The following is a 12,165-nucleotide window of genomic DNA, read 5'->3' as shown; positions in this document are numbered from 1 at the left end:
AAATTATGGTTTGTCACCATTTTAGTGCAATTAATGTATTGTTTAGTGTTGTGCTGTTCTGTGTAGTGGCTTTGCTGGCATGCATAATTAGTTTACTTTTTTTTACAAGTTTTCCCCACCAATATTTACATGCTAAAATTGCCACTGATGATGACTCACACTGTGCTACTCAATGGCAGGGTTTCCCAAACTCAGCCCCCCTCCCAGGTGCAGGTCTTGGTTTTTGCCCTAGCAATACACAGCTGATTCAAATAATCAAAGCTTGATGACGAGTTGATCATTTGAATCAGCTGTGTAGTGCTAGGGCAAAAACCCAAACTCTTTTCTGTGGCCACTTTGAGAAATATATCTGTCTACCATTGACACTAGGTGGTGCTATAATACCCATACCCATAGTATTGAGGAATTAGCACATTGGCATAACGAATCTTTCTATGGCCTCTGCAAGACTGGCAAGGCAACGTCCAACGGGTAAAATGTGTCAATTTTAGCCATGTCATAATCAGGTAATACAAATATATTCAATTCATAACTCTCACTAGCCTGATTTGACAACATTATTTGATTGAAATTCAATTAACTCAATTGATTGGTGTGGATTTAAAATATCTAAATATGGTATTCCCATCACTGGACTTGGAACAAGAACCATATATCTAATCTATAGATGCGCGCAATTCAATTAGCTACGCACATTTACTCACAAACTGATCCACAAACCGTTTTCATACAAGAACGCCGGTTTGTACAGTAGCTTACGTTATGTAATCTCTGTTATAATGAACAGTTTCACCATGTCTGTGTTATGTCAGAAGCATCGATCTAGTTCTCTGTTAGTGTTCGCCTGTTCTTGGTGTGAGAGGAATGTAAATTAATCCACACAGTACTTCTCTTACACAGTCACTCACTCAGATGGTGATAATTCATCTTTCCATAAATAATCTTATTACAAGGGGGGAACGCTTAGACATATTTAGACACATACAAAAATAAATATATAGCAATGTGGTATAACACCATTCATTTCTCAGTGTGCGACGTGAGATAGCGGTTTTGTTTTACACGTCTCTGTTGCTCATCGCGTTTGGGCGCGCTCATTTTCTGTTGCAAGAGGGGGCAGAATAGTTGCCTTGCTTCCCCTGTAGTTTAGGAGGTAGGGACGAATAGTACAGTCCAGAGCGAAAGCATTGAGCTCATTGAGGAGCGGACAATTGCAGTGAGTATCACCATCAGTACCACAACCGCACGCCAAGCCCCGGTGCTCAGACCGACCTACCGACCTACACACAGAAAATCCGCCACAGTCATTCCCTGACAGCCATGAAACAGACTCTGCTCGAGCTGATGAGGATGAGCAGAATATGCCGGATGGTACTCGCCACTTGTTTGGGATCTTTTATTCTGGTCATCTTTTATTTCCAAAGTATGTTCCAACCAGGTAGGTAGGGTCTCTGTCTCTCTCGAATTTGTTGTGTGTTGTGTTCATTGGTCGGTGACGTCCTGCCCATGGACCCACTCTGTTGTGGCATGTTGATATCGATGTATTTGTTGACTATGTTGAATCATGCATTTTATAAACAATGACAAGGTTGTAACACCCATCCATCCATCCTGTGTCGCCGAGGTTGGGAAATAATGTGTTGCCTGTTTTAGGTCAAACACTATCGCATAGATTGTGCGTTTATGCAATTGATCGTATAGGCTATTGTGCCGGAGTCAGTAATCTCTTGGGAAACGAGCACGGCATGTGTGTTTTGAGATTGCGGTACACATCGCCTGTAGTCGCGGGCGTTCTCGCTGGTATGGATGGATTCTTTTTGTCTCTCCAGTCAGTTTGGCTGAAGTCGACCCAGTGCCACTGCCACGGCACCGTTCGGCCGCAGCCGTACAGTATAGGCTCTGTACCATGAATCAAAGAGCCCTGCTTTCAGACGCGCAAGGATCGCACTGTACAAACAGCAAAATGCCTCAATATTGACCTACAACAGGTTTACAGTAACGCGAAATTATTTCTGAGCAACTGTGTGACGCTGTTAAATTCCTCCCATGACTGAAACGGTTTCATTTGATCTCCTGCTCCATGCCATGGTCCACGATCAGAGAGGTGGCAAAAATACACTTTTTTAGAAAGGGATATAAAATAATGATATGTAAGTGACGTATGAGAGAAAAAAAGTGTGATTTAATTACCTCACAAATGTTGAATACATTGGCTATGCTTTATTTCAATGTGGCCACGTCTCTATTTGCGGTAGTAGGGAATATAGTGATGTAAATAATAATAACAGGGTATTGTGCCATGTAGACTTTTCCCAGCCAAAGTGACCGTATTATTGTTAAAGGGGATTTTGCAGTAATACTTTATTCGTTCCCCTCCTTTGATTCAAAGTTGTGTCCGAAAAGTGAACAAGTGGTAATGGATTTTTTTTAAAGGAAGGGGAATATCAGCGAATGCATTGTACTACAGATGAACCAAGTACGAATGCGTAAAACTCAAAGGGTCACGACCTTTAAACCAGACAGTGGAGAGAGACTCCTCATCTGGGACTCAACACACTCACATGCACACACACACACTTGCTCACATGCGCGCACGGCTGCAAACGTGCACACACGCTGGAAACACTCCAGTGAAAGTGTTCTTCAAAGAGACAGATCCAGCTTGAGTCATAGTCCGTTGAGCTCAGTTGAAGCTTTGTGCCTCTGATAGTTTCATTCAGTGTCTGTGTGAGGTTGCCTTCCACTGCAGGCATCTGTTTAAAGGCATTAGGACTGGGACCAAAGTAGCAGCAGCAGCTAATATGGCTGTTTTGTTTTGTCAGTATTCTTTGGGTGAGAGGTGCCAGGGGGTATTTTGAAGAGACTGGGCATGACTGTCTGTGTGTGTGTTTGTGTGCGTGTTTATACTGGGACTCTGTTCAGTGTATTTTCTCGGCTGTGTGTGAGTGGTGACCTGGTTGTGCACTCTGGCCTCAGTCACACACTCACGTTTCACATCCCCCATAATGCACCAGTGTGTCCAGACTAGAGCAGCCGAGCATGGACAGTGACATGGCTCACTGACCTCATTTGGAACCCAGCTGAATTTTTGGGTAAGATTTCCATAGCGACGGACCTCAAAGAGAGCTAGGGGAAGGGGGAAGGGAGGTATGAGGCAGTCAGATGGAGTTTAGCAGGAAAAGACTTGATCAAGAATGAGATGGACAAAGCCTTTGGGAAACTCAAAACTCCTTACTGCTTGCTACCCCGGGACAGTAATATAGGGTGGAACTGATACTTTGGGGAAGACGGCTGATTTGTAGACTGTGGTTACCTCATCCATAATCACTGGAGTTTGATGATAGAATCATTGACTTACATTCTAGAGCTCTACAGTGTCTCCCTTTGTGCATAGGAATTCAATGGCCTTTATCCCTTTTGTGGGGATTCTAGAGTTCTTGTCCCTGTTTCTGTGAATGTGTTCTAGAACTGTCTCTCTGTCGCTTCTGATGTTATCCTGTACAGAGAACAGATGACCTAGAGTAATAAAACAAGATTCTTTCTCTCTCTCTCTCTGCCTCAGTCTCTCTCTCTCAAAATTCAATTCAATTGGCTTTATTGGCATGGGAAACACATTTACATTGCCAAAGCAAATGGAATAGACAATAAACAAAAGGGAAATGAACAAGGGAAACACTAGTAAACATTACACTCACAAAAGTTTTCAAATTATACAGACATTTCAAATGTTATATTATTGGCTTTGTACAGTGTTGTAACAATGTGCAAGTGGTTGAAGTATGAAAGGGGAAATACACAAAGAGATGATTATAGGTTGTAGTCACAATGTTGTTTGTGCTCCACTGTTTCCTCTTTTCTCATGGCAATTGGCCACAAATCTTGCTGCTGTGACTGCACACTGCGGTATTTCTCCTAACAGATATGGGAGTTTATCAATGTTTGATTTGTTTTCAAATTTGTTGTGGGTCTATAATCTGTGGGAAATATGTGTCTCTAATGGGGTCATTCAATGTGGCCTCTCTCAATAGCAAGGCTATGCTCACTGAGTCTGTACATAGTCAAGGATTTTCTTCATTTAGGGTCAGTCACAGTGGTCAGGTATTCTGCCACTGTGTACTCTCGGTTTAGGGCCAGATAGTGTTCCAATTTCCGTTGTTTTTTGGTTGACTCTTTCCGTGTCAAATGGTTATGTTTTTGCTTTCTCTTAATTTGGTCGGGTATAAATGTGCTTGTATCCTGGGGCTCTGTGGGGTCAGTTTGTGTTTGTGAACAGAGCCCCAGAACCAGCTGGTTTAGGGGACTTTTCTCTAGATTCATCTCTCTGTAGGTGAGAGTTTTGTGGTGGAATTGTTTCCCTTTAGGTCGTTGTAGAATTGACCAGCTCTTTTCTGGATTTTGATAACTAGCGGATATAGTCCTAATTCTGCTCTGCATGCATTTTATGGGGGTTTTGCATTGTACACAAAGTATATTTTTGCAGAATTTTGCTCAATTGGGTTTTTGTCCCATTTTGTGAGTTCATGGTTGGTGAGTGGACCCCAAACCTCTCAACCATAGAAGGCAATGAGTTCGATAACAGATTTAACTATTTTTTGCCAGATCCTAATTGGGATGTTGAGTTTTATGTTCCTTTTGATGGCACAGAACCATTCTTGCCTTGTCTCTTAGATTGTTCACAGCCTTGTGGAAGTTATGGTGTTGATATTTAGGCAGAGGTATGTATAGGTTTTTGTTCGATCTAGGGCAATGGTGTCTAGAGGGAATTTGTATTTGTGGTCCTGGCAAGTGGACTTTTTTGGAACACCATTATTTTTGTTTTACAGAGATTTACTGTCAGGGCCCAGGTCTGTCGGGGCCCAGGTCTGACAGAATCTATGCAGAATATCTAGGTGTTGCTGTGGGCCCTCCTTGGTTGGGGACAGAAGCTCCAGATCATCAGCAAATAGTAGACATTTGACTTCATATTCTGTTAGGGTGAGGCCGGATGCTGTAGACTGTTCTAGTACCCTCGCCAATTCGTTGATACATGGATTTTATAATGTTGTATGTTTTTCCCAACACCGCTTTCCATCAATTTGTATAGCAGACCCTCATGCCAAATTAAGTGAAAAGCTTTTTTGAATTCAACAAAGCATGAGAAGACTTTGCCTTTGTTTTGGCTTGTTTGTCAATTAGGGTGTGCAGGGTGAATATGTGGTCTGTCGTACGGTAATTTGGTAAAAAGACAATTTGACATTTTCTCAGTACATAGTTTTCACTGAGGAAATGTACAAGTCTGCTGTTAATGATAATGCAGAGAATTCTCCTAAGGTTGCTGTTGACGCATGTCCCATGGTAGTTATTGGTGTGAACATGCCAGAGCTGAGGATGATGTTGAAGAGTTTAAGTATAGCCAATTGAAATTTGTGGTCTGTATATTTGATCATTTCATTGTGGATACCTACAACACCATAGGCCTGTTTGGGTTGGAGGGTTTGTGTTTTGTCCTGTAGTTCAATGTAATTGGAGAATCCAGTGGGTTCTGTTAGTCTTTAATAGTTGATTCTCAGATTTGTATTTGATCATGTACAGTACTTTTTTGCTGTTTGTTCTTTGTTATAGAGCCAAAAAGATTGGAGAAATAGTTTACTCATACATCTCATCTTCATTTTGGATAGATCATTCTTTGTGTTGTTGTTGTTTATTTAGTGTGTCACAATTTTCTCAGAAGTGGTTCGATGCAATGGATTCTTCAATTACATTGAGGCGATTTCTGACGTGCTGTTCCTTCTTTTTCTTTTGTTTTAGGGATTCACCATAGTGATGGTGTAGGCTCAGGTTTTCTGGGTCTCTAGTTTTGGTTGGATAGGTTTCTCAGTATATTTGTTAGGTTTTTGTATTCTTCATCAAACCATTTGTCATTGTTGTTCATTTTCTTAGGTTGTCTGCTTTAAATTTTTAGATTTGGAAGGGAAGCTGAGATGTCAAATATACTGTTTAGGTTTTGTTTGTGACCCGTTTTTGTTGGTTGTTTTGTCATAGTTGTGTCATAGTTGTGGGAGGGAATGCTGTCACCTCCATGTAGTTGTTTGTCCCCCTGTGTGCTAAGAGTGTCAGGTTCTTATCCAGTTCTGGCATTTAGGTCGCCACAGACTAGTACATGATCTCCCCCTCTAGGAGGGAGAAGCTGTCATCGTTAAAGTATGGAGATTGTATTTGGGGGATATAGGTAGCACACACGAGGACATTTTCTCTGTTGAGATAGTTCTGGGAGGGTGTCTGGCTGGTCTGGGCGGGGTGTCCGTTTCTCTGTTGCTCATGTATGAGGTGCTGGGGCTGCAGTTGAGGGTGATGTCCTTCAGGGTCCTGGCAAAGGTGGGGGCTGCTGTCTTGTAGAGGCAGACCTGGCCATAAAGGCTGTTCAAGTCCAAGGTGGAGTGATGAGCCAGGTAAACATTTGGTTTTGAGGCACAGTCCCAGGAAATGTTTGCATTCACCTGCAGTGTGGTGTCAGGGTGAACGTCTTTTTGTGGTAGCAGGGTGGAGATAACCACTTGTGCGTTGGGGAAGAGGCTTTTCAATCACTCCCTTGAGTGCTGTGGCCACCCTTTCCTGCTGGGCTCTAAGGTTGTTTGTGCTTGTGTGTATTACGATGTGGCTGGGGGACCCTAGTCGGTCCTCTAACAACAGCTTCAGGGCACGCCGGGTGTTCGGACACCAGAGTTTAGCCACTTTTGGAAAAAGTTTCCTCTCATCATTGTATTTCCCGTTTGAGTCAATGAGGACCACAATCTCTGGCTTTTGTGTGTTCTCAGTGGGTGTGGGGGTGTTGTCAGGAGAGCTATCCAGTGGGCATTTTCTCTCTCTCTCTCTCTCTCTCCCTCCCAACCCCATTGTCCTGTATCCTCGCTCTCTCTTCTGCCTGTGAGTGTGTATTGTGGGAGGGTATCCGTGCGCGCACACACACACACACACACACACACACACACACACACACACACACACACACACACACACACACACACACACACACACACACACACACACACACACACACACACACACACACACACACACACACACACACACACACAGATATATAAGGACACATACATGCGCTCTGATAATACAGTCATTAAGTAATTAACAGCTATAGACATTCTTTAGCACAGAACAACAAACACAGATTCATTTATATGGGCGACAATGGACAGATAGTCATCTAGAAACAGAGAGAGTGAGAGAGCCCCCACTTCCCCCCTTACTTCCTGTGCCTCTGATAATCTGATCATGGGCCTCAAGTAAGGGGCCACACACACACACACACACACACACACACACACACACACACACACACACACACACACACACACACACACACACACACACACACACACACACACACACACACACACACACACACACACACACACACACACACATAGTTGAGTGAAAGGTGCTGTGTCTAATGGTGCAGACCTCTCTATTTAACAGACGAGGGGCTCACAGATGTTCAGGGGTTTCTCTCAAACCCCAAACAATAATTTCCTCCCTGATAGGAGGTGGATACGGAAAGGGGGATGTTAATGATGGAAAATGTCTGCTTAAGTGGCGTTTTCTACACGTCAACATCTGGTTGCCACGTATCGTAAACCGTTAGAGGGCTTGACTCTGATTGAAGGGCACATTAACCAGTCTGACTGGGTTCTGTTGATCTCAGCAAACCTCTTCCGTTCTCTGTTATTGGGCGGTTGCAACGTTACCTGAGTGTTGCTGGAACATCAGACTAAGACAGATGTGAATGTTATCACGCTGCCTACTGCCGATAAATATTGATTTGGTTGTTATGTTTTAGTTCCTTGGCGGTTAGCAGGTTAACAGGTGGTTAACACCGGAAGTTAACCACATTTGGGCATTATTAGCGGCTGTGCGTTGGAGAGAGGGATAGAGGAGGGTGCTGGAGCATTTTTGGGTGGTGAGTGCATGGTCCGTCGATGATGTGAAGTGCTGCTCAGCCTCTCAGACAGACTCACGGCTAATATTTACCTTCAGAGGGCCAGAAGAGCCAGCGAGGTGTGTGTGTGTGTGTGTGTGTGTGTGTGTGTGTGTGTGTGTGTGTGTGTGTGTGTGTGTGTGTGTGTGTGTGTGTGTGTGTGTGTGTGTGTGTGTGTGTGTGTGTGTGTGTGTGTGTGTGTGTGTGTTTTGTGTGTGTGTGTGTGTGTGTTAGACAAAGAGAGAGTTTGTTGTCCAGATGCCCTTTCTTTTTTGGGTGAGTGCTCAGTTTAGTCCCGAGCCCCTGCTCTACCAACACAGTGATTTAGTCATTAGAGTGAGTAACAGCCCGTGGCAAAGCCATCTGCAGTCTGCTGCCTTGAGACCAACAACACCAAAGCAGGACTGTTAGGGTACAGAAGTGGAGACTTAGCCTGGTTCTAGATTTGCTTGTGTTGTTTTGTCAACTGCTATTGTCTGTGAAGATGAACATAGGTGTTGGCAAGACATCACAAACAGGTCTGGGACCAGTCTATAATGACCACAGGCGCTATAATGACCACAGGAGAGTTTTCTCGGCTAACCCAGAACTAAAGTCTTGCGTAATTGTTCAGATGCTCGATTAAGTACTAGGTCCATACGTATAATGAGGACTGGAACTTGAACGAAGAGCTCCACCCCCTCTCTCTCTGTAAGTTACGGGCAAGTCTATGGGTCACATGTCCCCGCACCGTCCAAAATTCAATAGCTGCTAACACCTACAAAATCCTGATTTGTCCCCGTTATCTCACGCATCCCATTGTATCATGACAGATCTACGGTGCCATTTATGTTTACGCAGCCTGTCTACGAGAGGTTATCGAGAGAGCACGAACAGGTCTGGGACCAGGCTATAGATTGTAGACTCAGGGCAGTAGACTGCATGGTGGCCATGAAGGAGTGAGTGAATCATGGTTTTAATTAAATGGAGGATGTCTCAGTCACCATGTCTCATTAAGGGCCTCTGAGAGGAACATTCAAAGTGCTGCACTATGGCTAATGGGAAACGTCTGTAACATACACACTCATTCCAAAGTCATGGGCATTAATATGGAGTCGGTCCCCCCTTTTCTGCTATAATAGCCTCCACTCTTCTGGGAAGGCTTTCCACTAGATGTTGGAACATTGCTGCAGGGACTTGCTTCCATTCAGCCAGAAGAGCATTAGTGAGGTCAGGCACTGATGTTGGGCGATTAGGTCTGGCTCGCAGTCAGCGTTCCAATTCATCCCAAAGGTGTTTGATGGAGTTGAGGTCAAGGCTCTGTGCAGGCCAGTCAAGTTCTTCCACACCGATCTTGACAAACAATTTATGTATGGACCTCGCTTTGTGCACGGTGGCATTGTCATGCTGAAATAGGAAAGGGCCTTCCCCAAACTGTTGCAACAAAGTTGGAGGAACAGAATAATCTAGAATGTCATTGTATGCTGTTGCCTTAAGATTTCCCTTCACTGCACAGTTGGCACCATGCATTGGGGCAGGTAGCGTTCTCCTGGCATTCTCCAAACCCAGATTGGTCCGTCGGACTGCCAGATGGTGAAGCGTGATTCATCACTCCAGAGAACGCATTCCCACTGCTACAAAGTCCAATGGCGGCGAGCTTTACACCACTCCAGCCGATGCTTGGCAATGAGCATGGTGATCTTAGGCTTGTGTGCAGCTGCTCGGCCATGGAAACGCATTTCATGAAGCTCCTGACGAACAGTTCTTGTGCTGACGTTGCTTCCAGAGGAGATTTGGAACTCGTTAGTGAGTGTTGCGCACGAGCAGTGAATGTTACTCTACTCTCTTCAGCACTCGGCAGTCCCATTCTGTTAGCTTGTGTGGCCTTCGTGGCTGAGCCATTTTTGCTCCTAGAGGTTTCCACTTCACAATAACAGCACTTACAGTGGACCGGGGCAGCTCTAGTAGGGCAGAAATGTAATGAACTGACTTGTTGCATCCTATGACGGTGCCACGTTAAAAGTCACTGAGGTTTTCAGTAAGGCCATTCTACTGCCAATGTTTGTCTATGGAGATTGCATGGCTGTGTGCTCGATTTTATACAGCTGTCAGCAACGGGTGTGGCTGAAACCGCCAAATCCACTTATTTGAAATGGTGTCCACATACTGTTGTATATACAGTGTATGTCACCTTTGTTTAAACTCCTCTGTCTGTATTCTGTCTCTAAATGTTGTCACTAGCAGCACCATATCACTAGAAGCACCATGTCATCAAGTAACATTCTGAGTATGTCGTCTATCACTAGCAGCACCATATCATCAAGTAATATTCTGAGTATGTCACCTATCACTAGCAGCACCATATCATCAAGTAACATTCTGAGTATGTCACCTATCACTAGCAGCACCATATCATCAAGTAACATTCCGAGTATGTCATCTATCACTAGCAGCACCATATCATCAAGTAACATTCCGAGTATGTCATCTATCACTAGCAGCACCATATCATCAAGTAACATTCTGAGTATGTCACCTATCACTAGCAGCACCATATCATCAAGTAACATTCTGAGTATGTCACCTATCACTAGCAGCACCATATCATCAAGTAACATTCTGAGTATGTCACCTATCACTAGCAGCACCATATCATCAAGTAACATTCTGAGTATGTCACCTATCACTAGCAGCACCATATCATCAAGTAACATTCTGAGTATGTCTCCTATCACTAGCAGCACCATACCATCAAGTAACATTCTGAGTATGTCGTCTATCACTAGCAGCACCATATCATCAAGTAACATTCTGAGTATGTCATCTATCACTAGCAGCACCGTATCATCAAGTAACATTCTGAGTATGTAGTCTATCACTAGCAGCACCATATCATCAGGTAACATTCTGAGTATGTCGTCTATCACTAGCAGCACCATATCACTAGCAGCACCATATCATCAAGTAACATTCTGAGTATGTCGTCTATCACTAGCAGCACCATATCACTAGCAGCACCATACCATCAAGTAACATTCTGATTATGTCGTCTATCACTAGCAGCACCATATCATCAAGTAACATTCAGAGTATGTCATCTATCACTAGCAGCACCATATCATCAAGTAACATTCTGAGTATGTCATCTATCACTAGCAGCACCATATCATCAAGTAACATTCTGAGTATGTCATCTATCACTAGCAGCACCGTATCATCAAGTAACATTCTGAGTATGTAGTCTATCACTAGCAGCACCATATCATCAGGTAACATTCTGAGTATGTGTCTATCACTAGCAGCACCATATCACTAGCAGCACCATATCACCAAGTAACATTTTGAGTATGTCACCTATCACTAGCAGCACCATATCATCAAGTAACATTCTGAGTATGTCACCTATCACTAGCAGCACCATATCACCAAGTAACATTCTATATGTCACCTATCACTAGCAGCACCATATCATCAAGTAACATTCTGAGTATGTCACCTATCACTAGCAGCACCATATCATCAAGTAACATTCTGAGTATGTCTCCTATCACTAGCAGCACCATATCATCAAGTAACATTCTGAGTATGTAGTCTATCACTAGCAGCACCATATCATCAGGTAACATTCTGAGTATGTCGTCTATCACTAGCAGCACCATATCACTAGCAGCACCATATCATCAAGTAACATTCTGAGTATGTCGTCTATCACTAGCAGCACCATATCACTAGCAGCACCATACCATCAAGTAACATTCTGATTATGTCATCTATCACTAGCAGCACCATATCATCAAGTAACATTCTGAGTATGTCATCTATCACTAGCAGCACCATATCATCAAGTAACATTCTGAGTATGTCATCTATCACTAGCAGCACCATATCACTAGCAGCACCATATCATCAAGTAACATTCTGAGTATGTCACCTATCACTAGCAGCACCATATCATCAAGTAACATTCTGAGTATGTCACCTATCACTAGCAGCACCATATCATCAAGTAACATTCTGAGTATGTCACCTATCACTAGCAGCACCATATCATCAAGTAACATTCTGAGTATGTCACCTATCACTAGCAGCACCATATCATCAAGTAACATTCTGAGTATGTCACCTATCACTAGCAGCACCATATCATCAAGTAACATTCCGAGTATGTCATCTATCACTAGCAGCACCATATCATCAAGTAACATTCCGAGTAT

The 12,165-nt window shown here is 43.5% G+C and overlaps 1 protein-coding gene across 2 annotated transcripts in view; it reads left to right on the top strand.

Annotated features, from left to right (window-relative positions):
* The first annotated feature begins 1,145 nt into the window (after positions 1-1,145).
* Positions 1,146-12,165, top strand: part of LOC118380133 (carbohydrate sulfotransferase 11) — a 94,277-nt gene continuing 83,257 nt past the window's right edge. Inside the window, exon 1 of one of the 2 annotated variants that reach the window (XM_052460299.1) lies at positions 1,146-1,423. In XM_052460299.1, the coding sequence (XP_052316259.1) occupies positions 1,321-1,423 (103 nt within the window). In that variant the 5' untranslated portion in view covers positions 1,146-1,320. Of the gene's footprint in view, positions 1,439-12,165 lie in introns of both variants that reach the window. The other variant, XM_052460298.1, reaches the window with a different exon arrangement.

The sequence above is a fragment of the Oncorhynchus keta genome, chromosome 13 (assembly GCF_023373465.1).
Source record: "Oncorhynchus keta strain PuntledgeMale-10-30-2019 chromosome 13, Oket_V2, whole genome shotgun sequence".
In the NCBI taxonomy this organism is placed as follows: domain Eukaryota; kingdom Metazoa; phylum Chordata; class Actinopteri; order Salmoniformes; family Salmonidae; genus Oncorhynchus; species Oncorhynchus keta.
This window is presented reverse-complemented; position numbering and strand designations above follow the sequence as displayed.